The sequence below is a fragment of the Cyphomyrmex costatus genome, unplaced genomic scaffold, assembly GCF_001594065.2.
Source record: "Cyphomyrmex costatus isolate MS0001 unplaced genomic scaffold, Ccosl1.0 scaffold20, whole genome shotgun sequence".
Classification (NCBI taxonomy): Eukaryota; Metazoa; Arthropoda; class Insecta; order Hymenoptera; family Formicidae; genus Cyphomyrmex; species Cyphomyrmex costatus.
The window spans coordinates 490,209-516,579 of NW_017276039.1; the positions used below are offsets into that span (position 1 = coordinate 490,209).

The window sequence follows — 26,371 nt, forward strand, 5'->3', positions numbered from 1 at the left end:
GTTTTCAAACTTTTGATCTGGAATATATATCCATTTTTTATTGTTGTCCCGAGTTTCTTTTTCGTATAAATTTTGAATGGAAATTATTGTGTTTTATACTTGAAAATAACCAGGTAATGTACGGCGGAAGAGTGATAGACAGCTACGATCGTCGCATTTCTTACACTTACATGGACGAGTATTTCGGCGATTTTCTCTTTAATGAGTACCAACCGTTTCACTTTTATAAAGATGATATCGTCGACTATGTGATACCGCCAGAAGGAAATCGCGACGATTACTTACAATTCATTGAAGAACTTCCCCTGGTGAACGGTCCCGAGGTATTTGGGTTGCATTCAAACGCTGAGATTGGATACTTTACGCAGGCAGTTAAAGGAATGTGGAAACATCTTATAGAACTTCAACCGCAAACCGGTGCGAGTACATTACATATTTTTTTTTGCCTTATCGAATACTATTTTTATAATAATCACTATAACAATCATATGATAAAATTATGACAAGCGTAACACAGTTACGTTAAAAATTGTATAATAAACATAAAAATTAAACATTTAAACAATTTTTGAACTATTTAATAAACGTTATAAAAACGTTTTATAAAACACATAACGTCTATTTCTTACTATTAGTTAAAATATCGTTTTTATATGAGACATTTCGACGATTGAATAAATGTATGTTAATATTTTAATACAGCATAAAAAAGGTTAGTCTAAACGTTTTTTAAACGTAAGTTAGTCTGCTTGGAGCGCAATTATTAAATACTTTAAAATATAATTTTTTAAACTCGAGTTCTCAAATATATTAAAAATAAATTTAATTAAATGTTAAATAACTTAAATTAATAATACAGAATATATCATTATAATTGATTGGAAAATGCAATAAACTCGAAAGTTACTCTTTTTATTCAAACAAAAGCTACAAACAGTTTTTAAATAAAATATAACATTAAAAATGATGTTTTTGAAAATAATTACGATACTGCTTTTTCAAGTAAAATAAATTTTTATTACTATGTTTTTGTTCTCGAGAAAGCAGTATCGTAATTATTTTCAAAAACATTATTTTCAATTTTATATTTTATTTAAAAATTGTTTGTAGCTTACTTAGATAAAAAAAGTAAATTGCACTTTCGAGTTTATTGCATTTTTCAATCAATTATAATAATATATTCTAAAATTATTTGTTCAATTCTTTAGCCGTGAGCGTCACTGGAGTCAGCAGAGATGAGATCATCGATAACATAGCGAAGGAAATCTTGACCAAGATACCGGCGCCATATGATATTAGTAAAGTCAAAAGAAATTTCGGCGTTGGCGTGACACCGACAGCGATTGTTCTATTTCAGGAATTGGAAAGATTCAACAAGTTAATAGAAACGATTACGAGAACGTTGAATCAATTGAGAAAGGTATATCTTGAAGTTAATAAAGACTTCGAGATTTCAAACTTTTGACCTGTTAAATGCATAGATTTAATTTAATTCCTTTATACTTAATTATTCAATAACTAATCAATTACGTATAAATTCTGCACAAGATGCATTTTTATCATCTTTATTAATCCTTATAGCATCTTTATTATCCTACTTTGTTGTAATAACGCAATTACAATATTTTGTCCCAGATTTATATTACAAGAAGAGATAAGTTTCAAACTTTTCGTAATATAATAATATAAATTTAGAATAAGAGTATAAAAAATTCGTAAATATATGAGCAATGAGTTTTTTTTCATTAGAATATTGTTAATTAAGAACGAGTTTGATGTCTAAAATAAAATTATAGTCTATCGCTGGTGAGATTAGAATGGACGTTGTGCTAGAGAACATTTCCATGGCACTCTATAATGGTATGTTACCTAAAGAATGGGCCAAATTGGCGCCAGACACACGAAAGAATCTCGCTGGTTGGATGGATCATTTTCAGAAGAGGATAAACCAATACACAAACTGGGTATGATTAAGCGAAATATCCCTTACGGAATTTTATACTGGCAATTTATTATTACTGAAAAGTAGTGATTAAATACTCATTTTAAATATTAAAAGCTGAATCACATACTGAAAAAAAGTTTGATTGCATTAATAGAAATTCTGATTGAAAATGAATAAATTAGAATTTTCTGCTTGAATCTATTATAATTCCAATTGAGATATAACTAGATTTCTAACAATGAGGTGATTACAATCTTCTGGTTCTTTCATTTTTATTCAGAAATTGTTCTCATTATTAATGCAGTACTAATAAGTTATTAATCACTTTACACATCTTCCAAGTATAAAATTTCTGTAAGAGGTGCGCGCTACTTAATAATATTTATTTTTTCTCTTTGTTAGTCCGGCGCGAATGAACCTGTGGTGCTGTGGTTGTCCGGATTGCACGTTCCGGAAACTTATCTGGCGGCTCTGGTGCAAATGGCTTGTCGTAAGAACAATTGGCCCCTCGAGTGTTCCGTTATTTACACGACTGTGTCCAAGTTCTTTAAGCCTGACGATGTAGAAGAAAGACCCGATCAGGTAAATTCCAACTTGCTTTACTTTTCGCAATATTTTATTAAAATCACAACAATATCGCAATCTCTACATTCAATACTCAAAATTATACTTTTCCATCCGTGTTTTAAACAGGGCTGTTACGTGTACGGATTGTATTTGGAAGGCGCTAGGTGGGACAGCGAGGAACATTGTTTAAAAAGATCGCATCCAAAAGTTCTGTTTGAAACGCTACCAATATTAACCATAATACCTACTGAAGTTCATAGATTGAAGTTACAGGTATTAAATTTGTCAGTCTACGTATAGTAACGTAGTAAGGAAAGACAGTGTCAGTTGTTTGACATTTTTACTATACTATTGATATTAATTAATGGACTAATTAATAGAATAATTAATTTTTCCAATTCACACCAAGCAATATTTTTATTTTGCACTTTGTTTCTTTTCTTTTGCATACAATATATATACTTACAATTCAAATATAAGAAATCAACAAAAATTTTAATTTATAATTAATATCTTCAAATAACTGCAATTCTTAAGAAGAACTTCTAGGTCGTACAATGGACAATTCTTATTTTTACGCTTGTTACAGAATACTTTTAAAACTCCCGTATATACTACATCGAATCGACGAAATGCTCTCGGTGTTGGTTTAGTTTTCGAGGCAAATTTGGTGACTGCAGAACACATTTCGCATTGGATACTTCAGGGTGTTTGTTTAGTGTTAAATACAGATTAAAACGATCTTCGAGATCAACAGAAGAAAAGTCAAGAACCGCTAATTCTTCAGTATATTTCACGTGTAATTAATACGTTTACTATTAATTAATAGTATTTATTGTAGCATAAAGATGGAATGGTCATTAAGCTATTCTTAAATATCGTAATTTTATGGATTATGCATAATTTCATGAATTTTTATCACATAACAATAAATGAGAAAAGAAAAGACAAAATACCGTGTTCAACTTTTAATATTTATCGATCGAATATCGAAGATTTAGCAGAAATACATAATTATTTCATATAAATAATATAATTAACATCATTTATTATCGTCCAACCTGCGATACTTAAGCTGTGGTAGACATAGATTGTAAAACGAGCTATCGATAAAATCATTTAAGTTTTGCCACTTTACCCACTGATCGTTCTTTAAATGTTCTGCACTTTTTGCTTTTCCGACGAAGTGCGGATCTACAATTAACAAATACACGTCTCCATTTCCAACGTGTAATCCTACAATACATTTGCTAGAACAATCTTTGTCTCCGCCCATCATAATTGGACTGCCAAATTGCTCGAAATGTCTTTTAATCTTATCCACTTGTTCAATCAATCCCTTTCCGCTCGACACGTAAATTATTTTACTAAGAGCTTCATAAATTTGATTTAAAACAATAGATACCTATAAAGTATTTGAAATGTTAAATCCTCTTACATTTAAAACCCCCAGACCTGCTAAGAGAATTAAGCTTACTTCAAAACTTCCTATCCATTCTTTCGATCCAATAAACGTTCTGTTTTTATCCTCCACTTCGACAAGGATCTCTTGTATTTTATTAATGCTTGGAACGATTTTTTCCAAGTTCTCATTATTTATGATCCATGAACAGATGGTTTGCAGTGTCCTGTATCCACACCCCCAACCCTGAATAAATGTAAATGTATTTATTTTGGTGATTTAATTTTAATACATAAGAGAATGTTAATTGTAATTATATATCCCCATTAATCAATCACCCTGTCATTAAAACCATCGCAACCATAGTGCCAGTACTCGTAATCTCCTTGAACTAAGAATGTTTCACCACTATCTGGCAAGGTTAAATTTTCGTGAACGTTTTTCAGTAAATTGCTGGAATAATTGACAGTCATCTTTTCCACGTGTTGTTAAAAAAACCTAAACAAGCATAACATTTATTTATACATTATATATAAATATATTATTATTATTAATATATTAATTAATATTATATATAATATAATTAATATATTCTATTATTATTATTTATTTAAATATTAAATATATTTATAAATATTTCTTACGAAAATTTTTCTTTAAATTTTTATACAAGTATTATCTAGTACTCTCAGAGTTATTAAGAAATGTTCAAACTTTAAGAAAATGCAGGGAAAAAGTCGAGTTTTTCAAAATTTTAAAATATTTATATCTCTTAGGCCGCGGTCGAGTTGCCACTACGAATGCTTTGAAGCGTTTGATTGACCAATCGAAAGAGTTTTATAAATTGACCAATCAAGAAACGCTTCAAAGCATTCGTAGTGGCAACTCGACCGCAGCCTTAGTATAAATACTTAATAAGCTTTGTATGAAAAAGTGCCTCCCGTACTTGAATGAAATCTTGGGTACGCTCCGAACAGATTTGCATTTCCCGCATTTCGGCAAGTATCGTCTAACAACTTCACGTCACATATGTTACTGTACTATCAAATAGGGATGTAACGAAAGATGGTTATAGCGAAAACGAAAGGAAAAAAATTTTTTTGCGAAAGCGAATGCGAAAGATCTTTTTTTTCTGCTGAATGATTAGTTGATTACATCAGCTACAATTACAGACAGTTATGAAAAATAATATATAATATTAAAAAAAAAAATTGCTAATTCTTATTCAAATTATTGAATAATGGACTGAAAGAGATGAATGCAAATGTGTAAATTCGTATTTATTTGCATATGAACGACTTATTTATTTTAAATTAAATCAAATAGAAATAACATACAAAATATATTAATTATAATTTATAATTATATAAAATAAAAATGCAATAAAATATATTCTTAATTCTTATTCTTGAATCGGTAAATGTCTCGATCAGGGGACCTCCCCCCCCCATGACCCCAACCCCGACAACATATGTCAAGGTCAAAGTCACTGGGAGGGGTCCCCCGATCGAGACATTCACCCTTTTTATTAAGTCAACATAAAATAAAATTCTTAGTTAATAAAATAAAATACTTCTTTTTTAAATAGATTTTTTAATTATATTAAATTAATATTCAAAATTTAATAGTGGCAAATTATATTTTATAAAGTGCAGTTTTGCCGCTTTCTCACTTTTTAATTTATTTCTCAGTGGATCATAAATCAAACTAGCACCACTGAGTAGCTGCTCGCTTGGTACACTCCCAGGAGGAGTTGCTAGGAATTGGCGAACAATTGGGATTAAATCTTTATATCTATTAGTATTTAATTTCCACCACAATAGAGGATCTTCTGTAAGCTGAAGTTTTTTATCTTCATTGTACTCTGTTAACAATGACTTTAGTCTAAAAAGTTGATTATAGGTGTTAGAAGTTGAGTCTCGATTCAATCGAACATTATCAATATCATCATCACTGCTTGAATTTGAATTTAGAATATTTGCTAATAAAGATTGTAAGTGCGACGAATTTTGCATTGCGTGTGAAGTTATTGTATGCTCATCATTAGATTCCATTCTTGATTTTTTAGCCTGAGATAAGCTATCGAATATGGATTCAGAATTTATGAGGCTAAGAAGATCAGATTGTACTTGCTCTCTTTTAATTTCACTGAAAAATTTTAATTTGTACCGAGGATCTAAATAGGTGGCGATTGCAAATGCATTATTATTATGTAGTTCCCCAAATCTTGAATTTAGTTCTTTGATTAATTTGTGTATAAATCTTTTGAATATTGCTGAAGTGTCTGTCTTACATTCTTCTTCTTGTAATGTTGATTTAAGAACATGAAGGAGAGGTATAACTGACGATATTAAAATATTAGTACTGCTCAATTCTCGAGTGATCTCTTCAAATGGTTTCAGTATAGCTACGCATTTTTCCATATCTCGCCATTCATTAGTAGATATTGTTATTTTATTATACGTGCTCAAATATAATATAACAGAATCTTTAATTTTTAACAATCGTTCCATCATATAATATATGCTGTTCCATCTAGAAACAAGACAAAGCAAATTAAGATATAATTAATTAATTAAAAATAAAAACTTAATTATTTTATTTCTAATTTCTATCTATATTAATTATATAATTAAAAATTACCTAGTTGGGCAGTCTTGTATAACATCAAGAGATGGTTGATTAAGTTGCTGTGTTTGTATTTTACGTAATTCATCTTGAGCTAATATGGAATGGTTGAAGTGTGTTGCAATTATTTTATTTTTTTCAATAATTTTCAAAAGATAATCTTCAGATTCTATACCTGCTCGGACACAGAGCTGAATTTCATGTACGGTGCAATCAATGTGAGTAACATTTAAAACATTCGTAGTTCGAATCATGTTTGAGCCTTGATCATGTACTATACAATGAACTTTCTCGATTAGGTTCCATTCATTTAACATTATTCTAAATTTTTCTGATATTATAATATCCGTACGGCTGCCTTCCATTGGTTCACATTTTAATATAATGTTTACTTTACAAAAATCTTCTGTAATTCCGTGGGCAGTCAAACTCAAAAGAGAAACGCCAGCACTAGGATCTGACCAGATGTCACTTGTGAAAGAGAGTTTATTGAAATTTTCTAGTATCTGTTTTACTTTATTAATCATCCGGTCATACAGATTTTCACATAAGAATGAAGTGAAATATTCACGTCCTCTCAATTTATAACAGGGTAATGCAGCTTGCAAGAATCGACGAAACCCAATGCCTTCGACAAATTTAAAAGGCAAATCTTGTAGAACAATCATTTCTGCGATTAATTTATCGAATTCAATTGCCTTTGTATAAGATGAATCCCAATAATCTTTTTTCTGTAAAGATTCTTGCAAAGTTATTTGTTTTTTTATAGCTTGAAATGGTGTCAAACTCGCTTTATAAGTTGATGCGACGACAGGTTGTTTTAATTTATCTCGTAACTTTATGAATTTCAAATACTCATCATTGTGTTTTAACTTTAAATGTGTTATTAAACCTGAAGTACACCGTCCTTTGCGAGAATAAATGTTACCACATATTTTACACTTGGCTCTGTCACTCATCTCCACTTCATCATAAAAGTTCCAAATAACACTGGATTTTGGTTTCATTGTTATTGTTAATTATTATCGCTTTTCATTTTAGACTTAGACTTACAACTTACAATTAGTTCTCATCAGACTTAGTTATCACAGCAGCACAAACATTGAACTGACGACTCGGCAGGCGACATTCTAAACAAATCGAAGCGACTGTTTTCTTGTTTAAATAAAATATCTAACGAAAACGCTGAAAATAGTCGAGCGCAGTCATTATTAATCAACAACGTGGCCGACAGCAGACAGCAAAGAGTGAATCGTGGCGTCACCTGTCAACACGTATGAACCATGCAGCGTCTTGCAGCGATGCTCCACTGGCTCCACACTCTCCGTTTTGGCGTCGCGTGACTTTACAAGGTGGGATTTAATCGGAAATACGATGACAGAGATCTTACGTCGAGCTACACTTATCGATTTTATTCCTTATTCAAGGTTAATTAACGATGGCGAGAACAAGCACCGATCAGTAGAATGGATACTAGGATCTCGCGTAGCGAAACGTCGATTGAAGTGCGCGAGAGCGTGGAATGATAGAGGAAGGGAGACAACAAGCGTGAGAGAGATAAAGCTATAGCAAGCGAGACGAGAGAGAGAGAGAAGGAGAGAACAGAAAGAAAGAGAGAGGGAGAGCTAGAGCGGAGTAGACTGGAAAGGCGGAAAGGAGACTTGCGAGACGCGTCCGTCACGCACCGAGTGTTTGCCTCGGCTGGTTGGAACGAAGTGCGCCATTTCCCAGGGAGAAAATGAGAACGACGTCCTCGTGTTCGGTAAGCCGATTAACAACGATCGTTGTATTCAATTAATAGCTCAAGTCCGTTACAGCCGGGTTAGAAAGAGCCCCCGCGGGGCCGACCCCCTTCGAACGATCGTTTGACAGCTATACAAAAGCCAAGCTATTTATCGATTTCTTTCGCCGTAGTATCGACCGCAAGACTCGTGTCCTCGCCTCTGGGGAAAACTTAGGCGATCCTCGATCGCGATCTCGTCGGCCGTCGTCAACCGGGCGTCCGTCGTGTATTCGAAACGCCTTGGGAAATTGACGGCTTTGGAAACGTCTCCTTTAGGTTATGTTTATTCCGCGACACTCTGGCTTTGTTTTAGATATTTTAGACTTAATCTACAAAGCGTTCTTTTTCTTTCTGTTTTTCACTGTTTTACCTCTTATTCTTTTTTTTCTCGTGGATGTTTTAACGACAATCGTGTTTCTTGTCAAGTGTTTTTTGTCTTTTCCGAAGCTCAACTTTGATTTCAGTTGACAGAAAACAAAGAAACAGTGGATGTAGTAATAGACATATGACATAGTGAATAATATGGATATACAGTGAATCATTACAGCCTTGTTGTTCGCTAATGTTAAACAAAGATGAAATGATCACTGTGTTGCACTTCAGCTGTTTTTCAGCATGAGACACAGACGACATCGATAATATAATGTAACACAGTAAATCTATATCTTTGTTGTTTGCCATTGAATGAATGTGTTATACTGGGTACTTTCGATTTAGTAACACAAGTCAATACAAACATCATTGTAACTTTTTTGTCATTCTGAGAGTAACAAAGATAGAATGACATTTATGTCGACTTGTGTTACTAAATGGAAACGTCCATTGTGTTTCTTGCTGAAAAGTATTATATATTAGATATTACAGTATTGGTTGCTTCCCAGCAAGAGATATAGTTAACAAAATAAATTATTACGCTCTTGTTATTTGTCAATGTTAAACAAAGGTGAAATGATTACTGTGTTACATTATATTTTATTAGAAAACACCAAGTATAAGTATCAGTCTCTTGCTAAAAATCTTGCTAAAAGTATAAGAGCCTTTTTCTCTCTTCTTTTTTATTGATTTCAGTCTCAGTCGAGGTTGACTTGGTTACTCTAATACTATATATATCCAATCAATTCATAAAATGATTGCTAACATTATGACCTTAGAAGGCTATACCAAAAGATGTCTCTAATTTCCTTCTAAAGTATAAGTTAAAAAGACAAAAGGTAGAAAGTGGAAAACACATGAACCAGGAAGCAAAGATCATATCATAGATTAATCTTGTGTCTCACGGTATTTTCATTTCTTTTGTGTCAGCTGTGGATTATTTGAGATAATGCAAGATTTAAACACCGCGGGTTTGTCTGACATGACAACCCCGCGACGTCAGTTGCACAAGTCTTCTATCTGAACTTCTGTTACATTAAATGTAGACCAACTTTATCTCAATTGAATCCCAAGTAGAACACAAAAGTCATAACATTATCATAAAAAATCATCGTGATCTCATTTGTCATTTATGTAAGTTAATTTTTAAGAAATAAATAATGTCACGATAGCGTTCTGTGATATCGTTGTGACTTAATTATGATTTTGTCTTCTATTCGGAACTTTTTATTTTTTATCTTTTTTTAATTCTAAAAAGTAGGAAAAAATGAAATAGTAAATCAAACGAAGATTAAACATTGGTTAACATGAATATCAGCTTAATAGACTATGTTTGTCATCGTTTTGATGTTTCCTTGTTTCTCCTGTCAGTGAAACCATAGGAGGAGGATCTGGCGCAACGCTTGAGAGAGCAGGAAATGTACGGCGCTGAGAGGGAGGAGGTGTCTGAAAGTTGGCTGCATACATATGACCTGAGCAGTACTATGATTCCCAATGCGAGCACAGCGATGGATGATGAAGAACATTTCTGCAAACTTATTCTGTACAAGGAGATTAAGGACTCCAGGTAGGCAATTGTTGTAATCGCAGTAACACAACCCAGATAGAATACAAAATCATAATAATAAGATGATATAGAATAGAAATAATTTTTCAGAATTTAATTATAAAGAATCATTCGATATACCTTTGATAATGATTTTGTAATGAATTCTTGATATATGACAGCAATCTTTAAGTAATGTTTTTAAAGTCAATTTTGATTTAAAAATCATTTATCCTCTCAAGAATTCATTACAAAATCATTATCAAAAATATATTGATATTATATTATTATAATTTTTCCCAAAATGATTTCTACTTGATACGATCTTGATCTTATTATGATTTTACCCAGAAATATCTGATCTGACTGAATAATCCATTCATCGTATTTTGTTCTACAGAGTACGAATATGGGACATCATCATCTTGGTGCCGAACCTCTTGTTTCTTCTGTTCATCGCAATGCGATTTAACAGGGCGAGGCTTAAGTTACGTGCAACGAGTAGCCCAATATTTTTAGCGTTTTACGGTCTGGTCATTTGTAATGTAATTATATCAGTGGTGCGATGCGTCGTATCGATGACAGTGAACGCGGCGGCGACGACGGTCGGCGGCAAGGCTGACAAGGTCCTATGGGTCACAGTGAGATTTTTTCTACTGTCTACTGAGATGAGTGTAGTTATATTTGGTCTAGCGTTTGGTGAGTGGAGTATAGAAAGTCTTTTCGCAAAAAAAAGAGACCGCTCAAAAGTTTGGAATACCTCTAAATTTTGAAAAGTTTAAGTTAATCAATTTTATTTACTAACATCGTAAATGTACGAATGTTTGAACGAACTAGGATTGAAATCTATTAAATGGAAAAGAATTATTCAAGATTTTTATTACTAAATTTTATTACTAAATATCTGAAATCTATTATTTTATTATTATACATTTTATGGATATTTGAAATACTTTTATATTTTTAACTTCAAACTTTTGAACGGTAGTATAATTATTTGCTAATGTACGAATTATGTTCTCTTAGGTCATTTGGATAGTCGCTCTAGTATTCGTAGAGTATTACTTGCTACATCCTTCATAGCGCTGGCATTCACGATCACTCAAGGAACACTGGAGCTAGTTCTACCAGATGATACGTTTCATATTCCCAGCCGCGACTTTTACGTATTCGGTCATGGCGGCATGATGTTTTGGTTTTGTAGCAGCCTCGTTTTCACAACGGTATGCTTGCCTACCGTTGTTCTCTTGCTAGTAAAAATTGATACGTATCACTGAGTATGTCGATGTGTCGCTTTTAGATATATCTCTTCATATTAATACTGCCATGGACACGGTTGCGGGACCGCCTAGCACTTCCTAGTAAGTAGCTGTGTCATAAAGATTATATATGTAATTTCATCGCTGATTACGAGTTTATGATACACTTTCTATTGTAGCACGGAAAAGTTTTTACGTTTACGCTGGAATACTAGCAACGTTAGACCTAGTGCAATCGATTGGCGCAGGCTTTCTAAACTACACACAAAATCCAGTGGGATTATGTATCGTAGACTTCACTGCAGCAGTATATTTAACTCTTTTTACTCCTTTGGTTTATCATACATTCTTGTCGGAATTTTTCGGGTAAGTTACTTGATTGTTGTTACTTAGCAATATATAACTTAAGGCTTTTGTTAACTTAGTACTGCTATCTCAGAGTATGATATCAGAAACAAGAAAACACTAAAAATTCTTGCAAATTACATTTGAAAATTAAAATATTTTTCAATAAAAACATTTGTAATCAACAGAATTGGTTTAATATTAATATAAAATATAAATATAGTATAAAATATCGGTAGACTAGGTTTAAAATATACCGCAAATTTCTTGTTTAAGAAAGAAATTAAATCTTATTTATTTCTATACATTATTAATGTGACAGTTTGTTACAGGTCTAAACATAGCTTATTTCATTTGGTTATGTTTAATTCCAGCTGATATTTTATCATCTTTTATAATAAATAATTCAGATAATTATATATATAAATTATATATATATATATATATATATATATATATTTAAATTAATTGATGAAAAAAAAAGAATTTTTAATATTTTATAAGTTCTATAAATTATAAGTGTTGTTATATTAGAATATATATTTTTATATTAATACGTGTTGCAAACATTTGTATTATCTTTCCGCTTCTGACGTCACAGTATGAGATAACAGTGGCGAGTGAACATGAATTTTAAACAATTGCACTGTCATGTTCGGTTGATACATTTTAGAAATCCTTCTGTTTTAGAGTCTCGCAACCTTCGATAATGTTCTCTTATAAAGCACAAGTGGACGATGCGATGGACGAAGACACTGTGTCATTACCGCATCAACAGAGTTTTTCATCCTTGAAAACTGACAGCGATTACATCTATCAGGTCCATACTCCTTCTATTCACATACCGCTATATGATTCCCGTGCATCAAAATCCTCTAGACCAACAGCTTCTCTTTATTCCTTAAGATCCGCTAAAGACCTAAAAAATAATGACTCAAGTACTTTCGGTTCACCAGTTAAATCGTATCGCTCGACATCCGGTATTAGAAGCTTTGGTAGAGATTCCAGCATAGAAAAAGGCGTTTCGGAAGTGGACGAGTATCCTTTAACCAAATCTACCGCTATCCAAAAAAGCGTGCCAGATCTAAGATTCTCCAGCCCGATCCGAAAAGCCACTCCTGTTACGTACGATGATCCCAGTAGTGTCTCACATTTACTTCTCCCGACTGACACCGCTAGTAATTTCTTTTACAAACCAAACGCAATTGACAGCAATATTAATTTATTTTCTCAAACGAGGAAAAGTAGCTTAGAGAGTATATCGCCTAAAACGATCATAGATCACGTGACTGCAGCTGAGAACCTTTCATGCGGATATGATAGCTCCTCAGAAATATCTCAGGGTCCAGCGTTAGAAAACACTTTACAGTCCATCTTGGAGAGTGGAACGGACGAAATCGAAACGGTGGTTCCTCAAAAATCTCGACTAAAGACAACTGATACTGATCATTTAATCGAAGATGGTACTGCTAGTGCAGATCCAAGACGTTCAACGACGCGTATCAATACCGAGATTTTTAAAACTTACTCGAACGATATGTCTCCTGATTTATCCGATTCAAACGTCACGCAACAATTACTTTCTAGAGCGACTTCTCTTACAGCTAGCGCGCACAAAAAGAGTAAGAATGATTCGAAGGAAAGAGAGCCAGGTGGCTTAAGTGATTATTTATTATCCATAACATCACCGAAATTTGTAAAACACAAAAGGAGCGAGACACGTCCTAATCCCTCCACGGATTCAGATTTTTACACACAAACTGAATCTTTGTAAATATCTTATTTATATATACGGCTACAGTCGACTGTATATATCGTAGATGATCTTCCTAAGTTTTACATTAATTTTATTAATTATTAATCCTTATATTACAACGAGTATGGCGAGGTACCATTCGAGAGCTTTATCTAATTGTATATATTTGAGCATGTTTAGAAATATCGTGCAATTAAACGTATTGATGTAGTCACAATGCACTTGGTTCATTTATTTACACTAACTTTAGGCAATCACTCCCTTGGCAACGATATCACTCTGCTGTCTTTTTACAGATGGAATCTCGTAAACGTTTTTAAATGATATTTCGTGTACATTGTACACTGTTAGCACCAACGCTTCAATATACCATATTGTGATGGTAATACACGCGTAACTTGATATTTTATTATTTCAAAATGCTTTTGGCTGACTTTGCGAGCTTCCGTATATTGCGCAGAAATATAATCTCATTATAGCCTCACACAGTAATTTCCCTCCTTAAGCTTCTGTCTTCTTATTGCACTCGTGTGAAATAATGTCGGAAGTGAAAAATTATGTGAATTTTATTTTGTTTAGAAAATAAATCATATGACTTTTCATTTCCAAACTAAGAAATGTTGAATATTATTTTAACACAAAATATTCAAATAACACGGTCACATTATGTTAATAATAAAATGTTAATGTGTGTGTGTTAAATAATAAAAATATTAAAAATTTAACACAAACTTTTTATCTAAGACTTCAGTAGACAGTTTCTAACACAAGTAGAAAGTATTTTTTACTATATATATAATTTCTAATAAAATTTCTTACAATATCTAAAAAAGTATAAAATATTTTTTTCAAAAATTATAGAATGAAAAATCTATTAGAATATTTTCACATATATGAAAAATTTTAAGAAAAGATGTAGACTTTCACAATATTTCTGGAAATATTTCAATGTGCATAAAAATTCTAAGAAAATGTTTACCAGTATAGTGAGAAAATTAGGAATCTTAATAAATTAACTGACTAATTATGATTAGGGGCCTGCCTTGATAAATGCAAAGCGGAATGTTCTTTTTTTTTCTTTCCAGAATCACAGTGTTTATGACTCGACCCAGTTCGACACGAACACTACGCCAATCAACCCGCTCTACGCGGCATCTCTTCAAAGCCCAGATAGTATTACCGGTTATAGTATAGACAGTCAAGAAACGCCGAATCCGCCGAATGGTTACCAACAATGAACCGTCGCTCATAATCGATTCGGAGTGTGCTATAAAAACTAGAACGAGCCTGCGTATGAGTTACTTTATGATCAAATTGCAGTTTCGCTAAGAGCTTTGTGTGATCTTCTCTACACGAGAATTTGTTACTTTTTTTTCGTAGGAAAAAGAAGCATCTCATGCGAGAAAAAGTTCGGGCTCGTAGTGAAATAGCGTGCGATTGTGAATCGAACACGAAAGGATTCTAGTCGCCCTTGGGTATTTTTAGGGCCGCGTAATAAATTATTACGGAGAAAAATACGAATGCTTTCGGTCTCCATGTGATAGTTGGCATCGATGCCCAAATTGTGATTGGAAACGCTGGAAGAAATCTCGCAAAATCCGGAATCTCCAGTTTAGCTTTAGTTTGCTTTACTTAGGGCAAATTCTTGAAAGATGATTAGTAATAGCGTATTAATTCACATTAGTTTTGTACTTAAATAGATCTTAAAACGTCAAATGAATTTTTACTGCACGTGAAAATAGAATTTTTTTTTGGTGGCGTTATACATTTATCTCAAAGACGTAGGTCATTCTAGGATTCGCATACTTCTACTTCCTCCCGACCGCAGAAATTAATTTATCGCGCTTTCTTCATCTATTTTAACCTGTAACTGGAACGTATGTATTGGTGACATCAGAATTTGTCGTAATTTTTGAATAATTACGATTTCGAATTTTGTTTTACAATTTTTTATTTCACAGTTTTAAATATAAAAAATTTTTTAAAAGAACAAGATCAAAAACCTTAGTCCCAAAGGCCCTTATGTTTTATATAAGCATCGAAAAAAATATGTTCCTGTTATATGGATTAAATATATTTTTTACTTAGGTGTAAAATCAGTATAGAATAGTAATTAAAAAAAAGTTCACTTCTAAATGCCTTTAATTAGCGTAGCTAATATATATGCGACTTTTAGAATGTCCTATATGCACGGTTGATCATCATCGCCAAGCATCATCCTCGTCGATAATGCTGTTGTTTTGTATTGAGAATTGCAAGGTTGGTGTGCCGGCCGTGGATCCTAGTAAGACAAACAAAATACTTAGATTTAACTTCTGAAACTTGCTTATCGTTTCTCCGTCCTTTTCATCAAAGTGGACGTCGTCGTATTGCCCGAAAGTCCTCATGTGTGCGCGAAGTGATGCGCAAGCGACAAGCCGGACACTCGCTATTTTCTTACTTTTGCATTGAAAATCATTAGATCGATTAAGGGACAATAGGAGTCATTAAAGTTAAACGTCGCGCGAAAAAAATTTTTAGATTTAAGGAAAAGAACTCTTCAAATGCTCCAATAATTACGAAGACTCCATCCATGATGTATATACATGATCTGTATAATTCTAGTGTAAAGGATCGTACTATTTATATATCTTAATATATACATATATATATAATATATATATTTATCAATATATTACGTATCTTCGTATCGTAATTAAATTCGTACAACTGTGACAGATCTTAAGATACTAATTGCTCCTGCGCTGCCCGCGTTTTTCGTCTGGACGTTTATCTCGCGCAGAGAAAGAAGGAAGATAAGAGATAAAAACAGAATATAAAATCATAATATCATAGAAGCGTCCACTATCGTCATTCTCAAAGACGCGTTCATAAGGTTGTAGATTCCTCCGTTTTTCCTAGTGCATTAGAGAAAGGAGAGAATCCAGGAGCGAGCAAAATTAATAGTGATACAACGTAATTTATTTTCTAGCAATATCTATAAATTCGTTCGAACTTGTATATACGAAACGGTGTGCGTGGAACGATGTTGTACACGATGAGTCTCTGTCAATTGCAATTGCTTTTAACCATCTTCGATTATTCGTCACCCTGCACTCCTCACGAACGTTACCTGCGATCGTCTGACCGTGTGATTTTTTTGTAAGCATCGAGTGCAGTGTATAAGGCAATATATTATGACCGCGTCATATAGCTATACCTAATTTTAAAAAAAGTAAAATAAACACGAATAACAATTCAACACGTATTTGATTTAATCTTTCGAAAATCTTATCCTGCCTCTCGATTTTTATGAAGATGACTATTATATTAGGTGTGTCTTTATATATCGTGTGTACTGAGGGATCGTTGACTCGCATCGCTTTGCACACTGATCGCCACATTTGACGTCACGAAAAACTTTCTCTTTGCATTAAACTCGGTCAATGGCGTACGTTATTCAACGAGATTCGACTCGAGATTGAGCTCGCGATGTGTCGTGCCTGAAATCGGCAAGTCCAACGTGGTTCAGAGACAAATGTTCAGCAATACAAATAGTTCTATACGTTTGTCCATGACACAATAGAGACGCGATATAAAAAAGCGCGGATCGAATAGCAAAGAGTTCCTTATGCAATTAATTGAGCGGATCTGAAACTTAAATTATGCTCTTATCTCGTGCCCTCTTTTCACAGTTTGGCTGGTAGAAAAGGATAGAAGTCCCAAATCTTGCGTACTATCGTATCGTCACACGTGAAAGCTCGAAGCACATCGGGATCTGCAAAGAAAAGACAAAGGAGCAAGATAAATTAGCTTTCCATCAGCTGTTTTCTATTATTTGCGGTAAAAAGGTTCGCAAAAGTCAAAGGAGATGTTTTGAAAGTCTTATATTAATTGATGACTATAATCATTGTTCACGTGATATTCGATAGCAGATGAGAGCACATTTAAAAATAATTTTAGTCTAATTCTAGATGAAAAAATAAAACAGGAATTAAGAATAATAAAAATTGCAATTAAGGCTTCGTTTCTTAATTATAAATGTTATAATAAATACGTAAAAAATCCCTAAACTACGTGAAAAAATATTATAAAGATATTTATAATTAAAAAGAACGAAGTGCCTAAATTGTATTATTCTTTATTTTGTAATTCGGAATGTGAACAGTATAATATATGGTGCAGTCTAGAAATGAGACAATATACAAATAAAATAAAGAACACGTCAGAAAAATATCTTGAATATTTTTTATTCAAAATGGTATCCTTTTCAAGTAGTACTTTTTAAGAGTAGCTTTGCTTTCGTTTGAATATTCTTCTAATCATTTTCACGAACTTCATGACTGATTGATCACAGCGGCTTGAATTTTTGGAATGTCTATTACATTCTATTAATAATAACAATTATTTTGATGTTCAAACAAGATTGTTTTAGACCTGTACTAAATTTTTAAATACTTCAGCAAAACTGTTCTTTCCATCCAATATTATTTGCGACATAACATAACTCTGTGTTTGCAGAAAAGATTAAAAAATCCGCTTGAACGCGCATATGTTTGCCTCTCTTTGCGACGTGGAAGGCTTACAGTTCATTCCGTCCAAATTGTATAGTCGTTAGATCGTCAGGGTCAATTTAAATTTGTTTACTGACTATCAGTGCGCAAGTATTCCCGTAGGGGCCCGCTCAGCGTGGCAGCCGGCACCGCCAAACTCATCCGCGGGTAGAGCATACTGCCGTCCGAGGAGAGGACGTTGCACACGACCATTCCCAGCATGTCCCCGGTCGCACGGCTGACGATCGGCCCGCCGCTGGTACCGCTCTGCACGCAACAGGTCGTCAGGAGTGCACACTCCATCGACTTGGAGACTACGCCACCGCTGATAGTCGGCCGAATGCACGAGGAGAACGGAAATCCTACGGAGACTATTGGCTCGCCTAAAAGCACACGAAACGCAACTTGTAAGCTTGAATTTAGTCGATTGAGTGTCTGAAATGTTGCAGTAATTTTATCCGATGTTACTGAAACGGGAGTAACAAACTCTAGGTATTATAAATATAATTTCCTAGTGAAAAAAGAGTTTCATTATATTTTTAAGAACTAGTTATATTTTAAAATGAAAATTTCCTAAAAAAAACGTTAAACTTCAAAATTTATGGGTTAAAAAATCTTAGAATATTTCAGAATTTATAAATATAAAGAAAAAGTGAATATAAAATTTATGAATATATAAAAAAGAATTTTTCTATAGAAATTATATAAACTTTCTTAGAGAGTGTATTCTTCTAAAAAGTGATTCAATTCGTATAAATAATTTAAGAAATTTTTTAAAAAGTTAATTAATAATTTTAATATCAATGTAACTCTGTACATGTTTGCTCGTAAAAGCGAGTGCTTTTGAAAATTCTGCGTCACTGTTCATATAACATGTTCAATAAAGCTCTTATAGAACGTGGCAATAGACTTTTATTGCGATCGGGTAAATAGGATGACTTATGTGTCGGTTTCTAAGTTAGAAGAATGAGGCCAAATATCAATTTCACCCTCAACGACGATCAATTGACCCAATTTTTCACAATTATATGTTATTTCTGTACCGATGGAAGAAGGTCAATGTCCCTGGCGTTGAGGCGCCAGGAAACTGTTTAACACGCTGCTGGATATATCGCTAATTTCCTCCTATTACGAAGAAAGCTACAAGAGTAAACTTCGATATACTATCCGTCATTTCAAATGATAACAATTTGAACTATTTGAAGCGATTGAATTATTAACAGTCAATGCATCGCTTTCGATGAAACAAAGAGGATTTGACAATGCTAAATATACTTGCCCTTTAAAATTGCAGTACGAGACAACCGTACTGATCTCAGCGAGGGATCCACGTCCTGCGGATCCACCCTCAATACAGCAACGTCATAGGGTTGATTCTCTGGCGTTCTGTATAATAGTTTCGCCCGGATACATGAATTGGCTTTGTCCGGCCTCATTACGACCGATATCTCTCTTTCTGGCGCCTGTCAGAGTTCATTTTGACTTAGTTATTATTATATTGAACATGAAATGTTTAATGTTGCAGATTTTAATATTAATAATCGGATAATATATTGCTATATATATACTGAATTTATTGCGCAGAATAAATTTAATAATTTTTATATTACGTGATATAATATGTTGCATATTTTCTATTTTTTTTACCTTTATGCGGATAATAAATTTATCCATGTATCTTCATACTACATATTTCTTCAATAATATTTCTTTATAAGAGTTTAATTTTTACCTCCGCAATAACGTGCGAGCATGTTAGGAATGTACCAGTATTCTTATGTACGAGGACGCCTGTACCCCAATTAATTCCACATCTAACGAGCACGACGCCTCTATCTAATGCCACTATATGAAAAAGAATAATAAGAAATCTTTGCGTAATAGATAATAGCAGAAAATAACGTTCATTAACAAACCATCTGCATTTTCTTGAGATGTAATCGGACGACACGAAAGATTCTTCTTCCGTAAAATATTAAACACACAAGGCGCAAGATTAGCGGCGAAAGTGTAATCCACCCATTCTCCGCGACACCAGCTCAATGGTGCTATCACCATGCCGCTGATAATTCTGCGTTTGCTAAAAAAAAAAAAGAGCTTATAATGAGACAGTTTTAAACAATTTTTACGATAAGATAAACCATTGATTTCATTATCGACCAGTTATTTATATTGAAATCTTTCTGAGAAACTAGTACTTACAATTAGATTTTAAAATTGTTGACAAATTCTATATATTTGCCACTTTAGTATACATTACGATATATCTATCAAACATTCTAGTCAAAATAATCAGAAATTTTATTACGACAACCAGAATTCTGATTAGTATAATCCAAACAGATTCCTCATAATCAGTATATTTTCTATAAATATAATGAATGTGTGTGTATGCATACGTAAATACATAGAACTCTATAAGAATTATTATAATTACCAGTTCGGCGGGATGATGTAAACGGGACCGCCCTCGCCACCGGGAAACGCATACGCGTCCGTCATGATAACGCAGTCTTCGTCACCAACGATGTTACTGATAACACCGTGCGCAATCGAGCCGGCGAACACAGGATTGCCGAAGGGCGTCGACTCGATTATCACGGATGATCCACGGATAAGATTCGGTGGAACCTGATCCAGTAGACAAGACAGGGCTTGTTCAAGCGACGTTTCTACGATCGATTCGCCGGAATTGTAGATACGGATGAACAGAAATATTGATCGTAGTGATCGAGTGACCTCGGATGACTTGGGGAAGCTCCACGTTTTGAAGAACTCGTCGAAGGTCTTCTTTAAGAGCGGACACTGCCAAGCAGCCACAATCATACCGTGATGTTCTTTTAATGAGCTTGATCGGGAATCGTCATCGCTCCCTAGATGGTGATAGACTCGAAACTTCAACTCATTCTGGAGTTCTCTCGGCACTGTTATGAGTTCTCCCGGTACCATGTTCGTAACGAAATTCAGTACTGCGTAGGACTTGTCGATAATCGGGCTCAATATAATGCCATGTGTCAATATCCAATCCATTGAGATCGAAATACCGGAGTATCCTTGCGGCAACATCAATGGATCTTTGTCAATCGATGAGTGGAGTAATAGAGCGCTGCTTGGAGTGTCCATCTTTCTCGATGCTGTACATAAAAAAGTGGAATTTTATAATTTTTGTATGATTGCAAAAAATGATTGTATTTAAAGAATTAAAGATAATACTAAGAATATATAAAGCAATATTTTCTTATCTTTCTTTTAACAGTACATGAAATTAATACAACATTTTTAATGCTTTAATTGCCTAATTTCGCTGTTAAGTTTAATAATCGTAGTGGTGCATTATTTTAAAATACTTTATTGTTTTTATTCAATTTGATATATTATCTTTATACTACAAACTGCAGCAAATACAATTTTAGTAGAGATCTCATTTCGATTTATATGTATACCTATGTATATATAACTCGTTATCTCATCAAATAAATAAACTTCAATCTTTTTCTGTATATCCAATCAAGACACGGCTGTCGCACCTGTTACAGCCTAAGTAACAGCGTGTTTTGTAACACGACAGAAATATTAAGCGATCAAACACGGGGATACTCTCGCAGGGAGCACAGCTGCCACATTCGTCGCGCAATTCAACGGTGAAAGGGTTAATTGTCGCGAGCGCGGCACCGTGAAATCGCGGTGCTAGCTCGATAAAAAGGGCTGATGAAGAGAGGAAAAAGGATAGAGGGAAGGGAAAGTAAAATAAAAAAAGAGACGTTTATATCGCCGCGTAATCGTGAGTCACCATCGTGCGCGGTGAACCAAAAAGAATGAGACCAGAAGTGGAGGAGCGATGAAGTCAGGAATGACTTGTACATCTGCATCGTTCACGAGCTAGGAAATCCCTTTGCAAATACCGTATGATTACGGCCGCATACTTAAACGATAACGCAAGCGCGCTGCGAGAAAAAACTGACTCGCTGGGTTCTTATATAGTCTTGAGACTCTTATTGTTAGCCCCGAGGTGGAATTTTAAAAATACATTGCTTCTTTGCTATACAACGACGTAACTGAAAGTAACTGAAATTTTCCTGAAAATACGTTTGAAAAATTACAGTTCTACGATATAAATTTTAAAATGTAATATTTTGTTCTTTTAAGAATAATTAATAAGGTGCCTAATATTTTTGGCCAAGACTGTAGATATGTGGCTTTAAAGAGTTTAAAGAGAAATATCTCATCTGTCTCGGGAATCGCACGGCGTGTTAAACGGCGGCGGTGCGATTCGTCGCATTTTTGCACGGCTGTCTGCAAAGTGGAGCACGTTGCAGGAAAATCTTCCAGGATAATAAAAAAGTGTTGAAAATAATTAAGTGACTCATCGGTCGAGACATGTGTGCACGATAAAAAAAAATGAGACAAACGCAAAAAACGTTCGCCACGAGGCGAACGCGCGAGAGCGCGTAGAATACGTCATACTTTTGTAGTAAGCGCGTGACGTATTAGAAGGTCCGGTTTTCTCGGAACGTGAACCGTACGTCAAGGAACTGGTTTGACGGCACGTGTCACGAAAAAAAGATCTAAGAACGAGAGGGGGAAGGGGAGAAGGACACCCAAAAATAAACGCAAAACTGAATCACAGATGTCTGAAGAGTCTACGACAAGATGATGACATATAATGAATGCGAGAGATACAATCGGCGCTAAAGAGAAACACGACATACCAACACAGTTAAACAAAAAATGACTGTTTTTTTAATATCGCGCGCGCGCGGAACAAAACTAGTGTGTTGTCTTTCTGCGGTATATTTAAAAGGAATCATTTTATAAATAGAGATGAAAGGGTTCTGTGAAAAAGCTCGCTCGTGTACCCGAGAATGGCGTCAACGCGCCATTCTCAAGTTGATGTGCCTCCTCTTCTTTTTTCTCTATTATTAACGATTCTAGGAGGCCATCCAGGTAACACACGAGTGTGTTATAGGTGAAGATTTCGTGGTAAAACGTGGTCGAAATCGTAAAGTCGACGTGAAGTAAGCTCGAAATGATCTTTATCGCACCTATAAAATTCTAATCGCATCGTAAATATAATTATTCAGTTCTTTCGTATTGTTTCTTTAGTCACCGAGAACAGTATTCTGATCGTCCGTTCGGCGGAACGAATTAAAACTGGCACCGCGCAAAGGTATTTAAACGTTAACTGAATCCCCGTCCACTTTGGAATTCACGGTCCCCCTTTCGAAACAGCCGGTGCTTCTTCCCGATCGACTTTTGTGTTCTCTTCTTCTTGCTTCCTCCCTCTCCCGACAATGATGGCCGTGCGACCGCTTGCCAGCTTGCCAACCGATCTTCAATGAAGATTGCCGACTATCCTTCCCCGTGTTTCTTCCTCTTCTTTCGCTGCTCGTGTATTAACCGCTTTTGCATACGAGATACGTACACGCTAACATAAATTTGCATCGTCGTCGGCCAACGTGTAGGCGAAGTAAGGTCCGTGAAGTTCACCAGATCGGAGTTTGCCAAAAGCATCGACGCGGTATAATATATTTTTACAGTCGTGATTATTTTTATAATCTTTGGAGTTGATAATAATTAGAAAAATATATTTTATAATTATAAAATAAATCTATTCTTCTTAATTTATTTTATTATGACACGCTTATATATATATTTATAATACATATTCCACCAGTTTGGTAATTCCAATTAGGGAAGCAAAAACAAGGTTTGATTTATAAAATAGATGTGACGACGTTTCTCGCTTACGATAAAATTCTCATCAACTTAGCTGTTAAGTGTTATTCGCAACTTAAACGAGTTGAACAAAATGACGATAACGGACTGGATAGCCTAATGGATGCATCCATCGATCGCTTCGTTTTGTCTCTGCTTCTCCACGAAGTTTCTCGAAAAAGACCACACGCCAGTCCCACCATTTACGGATACGCGATTCATTTATAATGCGGGGAGACGTTAGATAAACGCCTAATTAACGTTCGCGAACTAATTTCGCTACGATTCTCTGTCCGCATAAAATATCGCCGTAATTAAGTTCAAGTCAGCATTAGCGAAATCTACAAGAGAGAGAGAGAGAATAAATGGACTCGAGATTCGGAGAGACGGGAAGAGATATGTAGTTTTTTGAAATTTTTCAAAGAAGTACGCTCCCTTATAAAAACACGAAGAGTTATTTAAATAAAATGTTCGTATCCACAGAATGCTATCTGCAACTTTCTTGCGAAAGATTCAGCGCGTACACGCTGTTAAATTCGTGATGACAAATTATATCAAATTGAAGTCATTTTCGAAAGTGGCCACTGCTGGTATTCAATATATCGTTTTAATTTAGCTAAAATAATGAAGTTACACATTTTAACTCAGGAAATGTATTTATCTCAAATTCAGTAATTATTAACCAAATGCATATTTAATATTTACTTAAATATTTTATAAACCATATTACATATTTTACGCTAAAATAAACAATTTTGAAATATACGGAGGTTAAAAATAATAAAATTTACTCGAAATATATCCGCGAAGATGCACGCGCATCACTATTTTCATCGCGATTTTTTCTACTTGCCACTCATTCTACATTATGATTATACCATTATATTACTGTTAGAGATATCAAAAGAACAATTTCTTGAGTTAAAATAACATTCAATTATTTTTAATTTCCACGTGTGTCGAAATATAAATCAATCCATTTCTGCAATGTGCGGTTTGTTTTAAAGTAAACATCCATCTTATGCATTTAGTAAATAAATTTAAATCAATACATTTTCTTGTGAAGTTGTTCCACTGCATTAGTCAAATTAACGATATATAGGAACAGTGACGACTGATAGAAATGATTAAACGTAACTCAAAGCAGGTATAATTTGACATTTAACAACGCGAGTGATCCTTTTTGTAGATACATTTAAACGAGAAGTCCATGTAGCACAGAAGCTTTGCAATGTTGCCGCAATGTTACTGAAATGTTGCAATATTGCTTAAATGATCCATGCTATGGGGAGGAGGTACGTATCCGCCGCGCCTGTCCGATAACTGACCGGTTCTACTGCGAGCGGTGGAGATGCGGCGCGGCGCGCCGCCGCTATCCATAATTTTCTGCTCGTGACTTAGATCGAATAACGATGGTCTTCCGTACTATTTAAGTCACGCGCTGGCCTGGCCGCTCGCGGCGCACGTTCAATTACTGAAACATCGCAGGGATAATCGGATTTCGCAAACGCCGCCGTGGAAATTCTACAAGCCCACACAGGCCTCGCCTTGCATCGTGCGAGCGAGCTAACTCCTCCAGCGTACTACACGCAATTTATGTGATAATTAATAAGTACTCGACCGCGTAGATCGACCGCCGGATGGCCGCCGGCGGTGGTCATTCGAGTTCGATTTTTCTTCCGCGGGAGTCTTAGAAATCCACGTGCGCTTTTAAAGCGCTCTTGTATTTCTGCTTTTGCGCATCGTGTAAAAATTACAGATACCACGCGAGAAATCTTATCGGTTATATTTAACCAAACAAATTGCTTGATTGGACAATACAATATCTATATGATTTTGCTGGATAACATTGCAGATTTAAGAATAATTTCTTAGACTATCCAAATAATTATACAAACAATAAAATGCTGCAAAAAAGTTTGGTATTCTACATAAGAACGAGTTTAAGCTGGATATAAATCTAAAGATAATTTCGTTTCCAAACGTAAATCGATAATTAATATGGCACCATAAACATGGCACCAAGAACGCTAAAAAAAGATGTATTTCATCTCTGCCATAAAGGAACATGTCTATATAAGCATACGACGTGCCAAGGTCGTCGCTGGTTCGGCCCAAGGCCATCCCTGGTACGATCGTGTCCAGAAAGCACGTAGGTCGCGCTAACTCGACGATCATCGGCATCAAGCCACTGGTTTTCTTCTCATCGCCGGGAGGATCGGCTTCCTTTCGCGGTAAAGGAAAAATCGGACTCTCGTTCGGGATGGGAAATCGCCGGAGTTGGCAAAAGGAAGAAATTGCAGCCAAGAGAAGCCGTTGGGGCGTGTCCCGGACTGGTAAGCTGGACTAGTTTTTGCTCGAGTCTTGCACCGGTAGACCGCTTGGCACCTCGGAACGTACGGTGCATCGTGCAGCTCGTTATCGTGCTGGCTGGAACACGATCCACGCCGCCGAGGTCTTAACGTGGTCTTAACGCAACTCATTTCCCAGCACCGACTGCATTTTCAAAATAGAAAAGTTC

General features: G+C 34.8%; 4 protein-coding genes across 4 annotated transcripts in view; 2 read left to right on the forward strand and 2 right to left on the reverse strand.

Moving 5' to 3' along the window:
• Dhc98D (Dynein heavy chain at 89D) overlaps nucleotides 1–3,366 on the forward strand; it is a 31,334-nt gene extending 27,968 nt beyond the window's left edge. The window contains exons 47-52 of the mRNA XM_018538974.1: nucleotides 114–417; nucleotides 1,209–1,420; nucleotides 1,797–1,964; nucleotides 2,348–2,527; nucleotides 2,639–2,785; nucleotides 3,102–3,366. Coding sequence (XP_018394476.1) covers nucleotides 114–417; nucleotides 1,209–1,420; nucleotides 1,797–1,964; nucleotides 2,348–2,527; nucleotides 2,639–2,785; nucleotides 3,102–3,248 — 1,158 coding nt within the window. The 3' untranslated portion in view covers nucleotides 3,249–3,366. The remainder of the gene's footprint in view (nucleotides 1–113; nucleotides 418–1,208; nucleotides 1,421–1,796; nucleotides 1,965–2,347; nucleotides 2,528–2,638; nucleotides 2,786–3,101) is intronic.
• A 188-nt stretch (nucleotides 3,367–3,554) lies between these two features.
• Nucleotides 3,555–5,042, reverse strand: Ufsp1 (UFM1 specific peptidase 1). Its single transcript, XM_018538975.1, has 4 exons — nucleotides 4,861–5,042; nucleotides 4,253–4,412; nucleotides 3,990–4,160; nucleotides 3,555–3,917 (listed from the first exon to the last, which is right to left on the reverse strand). The coding sequence occupies exons 2-4, from the start codon at nucleotides 4,385–4,387 to the stop codon at nucleotides 3,555–3,557; spliced, it is 669 nt and encodes a 222-aa protein (XP_018394477.1). The 5' UTR covers nucleotides 4,388–4,412; nucleotides 4,861–5,042.
• Nucleotides 5,043–7,814: 2,772 nt separating this feature from the next.
• On the forward strand, nucleotides 7,815–15,487 carry LOC108773248 (transmembrane protein adipocyte-associated 1 homolog). The gene is made up of 9 exons (XM_018538999.1): nucleotides 7,815–7,894; nucleotides 7,970–8,304; nucleotides 10,069–10,264; nucleotides 10,644–10,942; nucleotides 11,270–11,466; nucleotides 11,544–11,604; nucleotides 11,682–11,868; nucleotides 12,538–13,543; nucleotides 14,689–15,487. Exons 3-9 carry the CDS (start codon nucleotides 10,116–10,118, stop codon nucleotides 14,839–14,841), a joined length of 2,052 nt encoding a protein of 683 aa, XP_018394501.1. The 5' UTR covers nucleotides 7,815–7,894; nucleotides 7,970–8,304; nucleotides 10,069–10,115; the 3' UTR covers nucleotides 14,842–15,487.
• A 205-nt stretch (nucleotides 15,488–15,692) lies between these two features.
• LOC108773257 (peroxisomal leader peptide-processing protease) lies at nucleotides 15,693–21,258 on the reverse strand. The gene is made up of 6 exons (XM_018539010.1): nucleotides 20,573–21,258; nucleotides 20,052–20,215; nucleotides 19,868–19,980; nucleotides 19,415–19,598; nucleotides 18,234–18,518; nucleotides 15,693–17,360 (listed from the first exon to the last, which is right to left on the reverse strand). Exons 1-6 carry the CDS (start codon nucleotides 21,256–21,258, stop codon nucleotides 17,272–17,274), a joined length of 1,521 nt encoding a protein of 506 aa, XP_018394512.1. The 3' UTR covers nucleotides 15,693–17,271.
• Nucleotides 21,259–26,371: the final 5,113 nt, after the last annotated feature.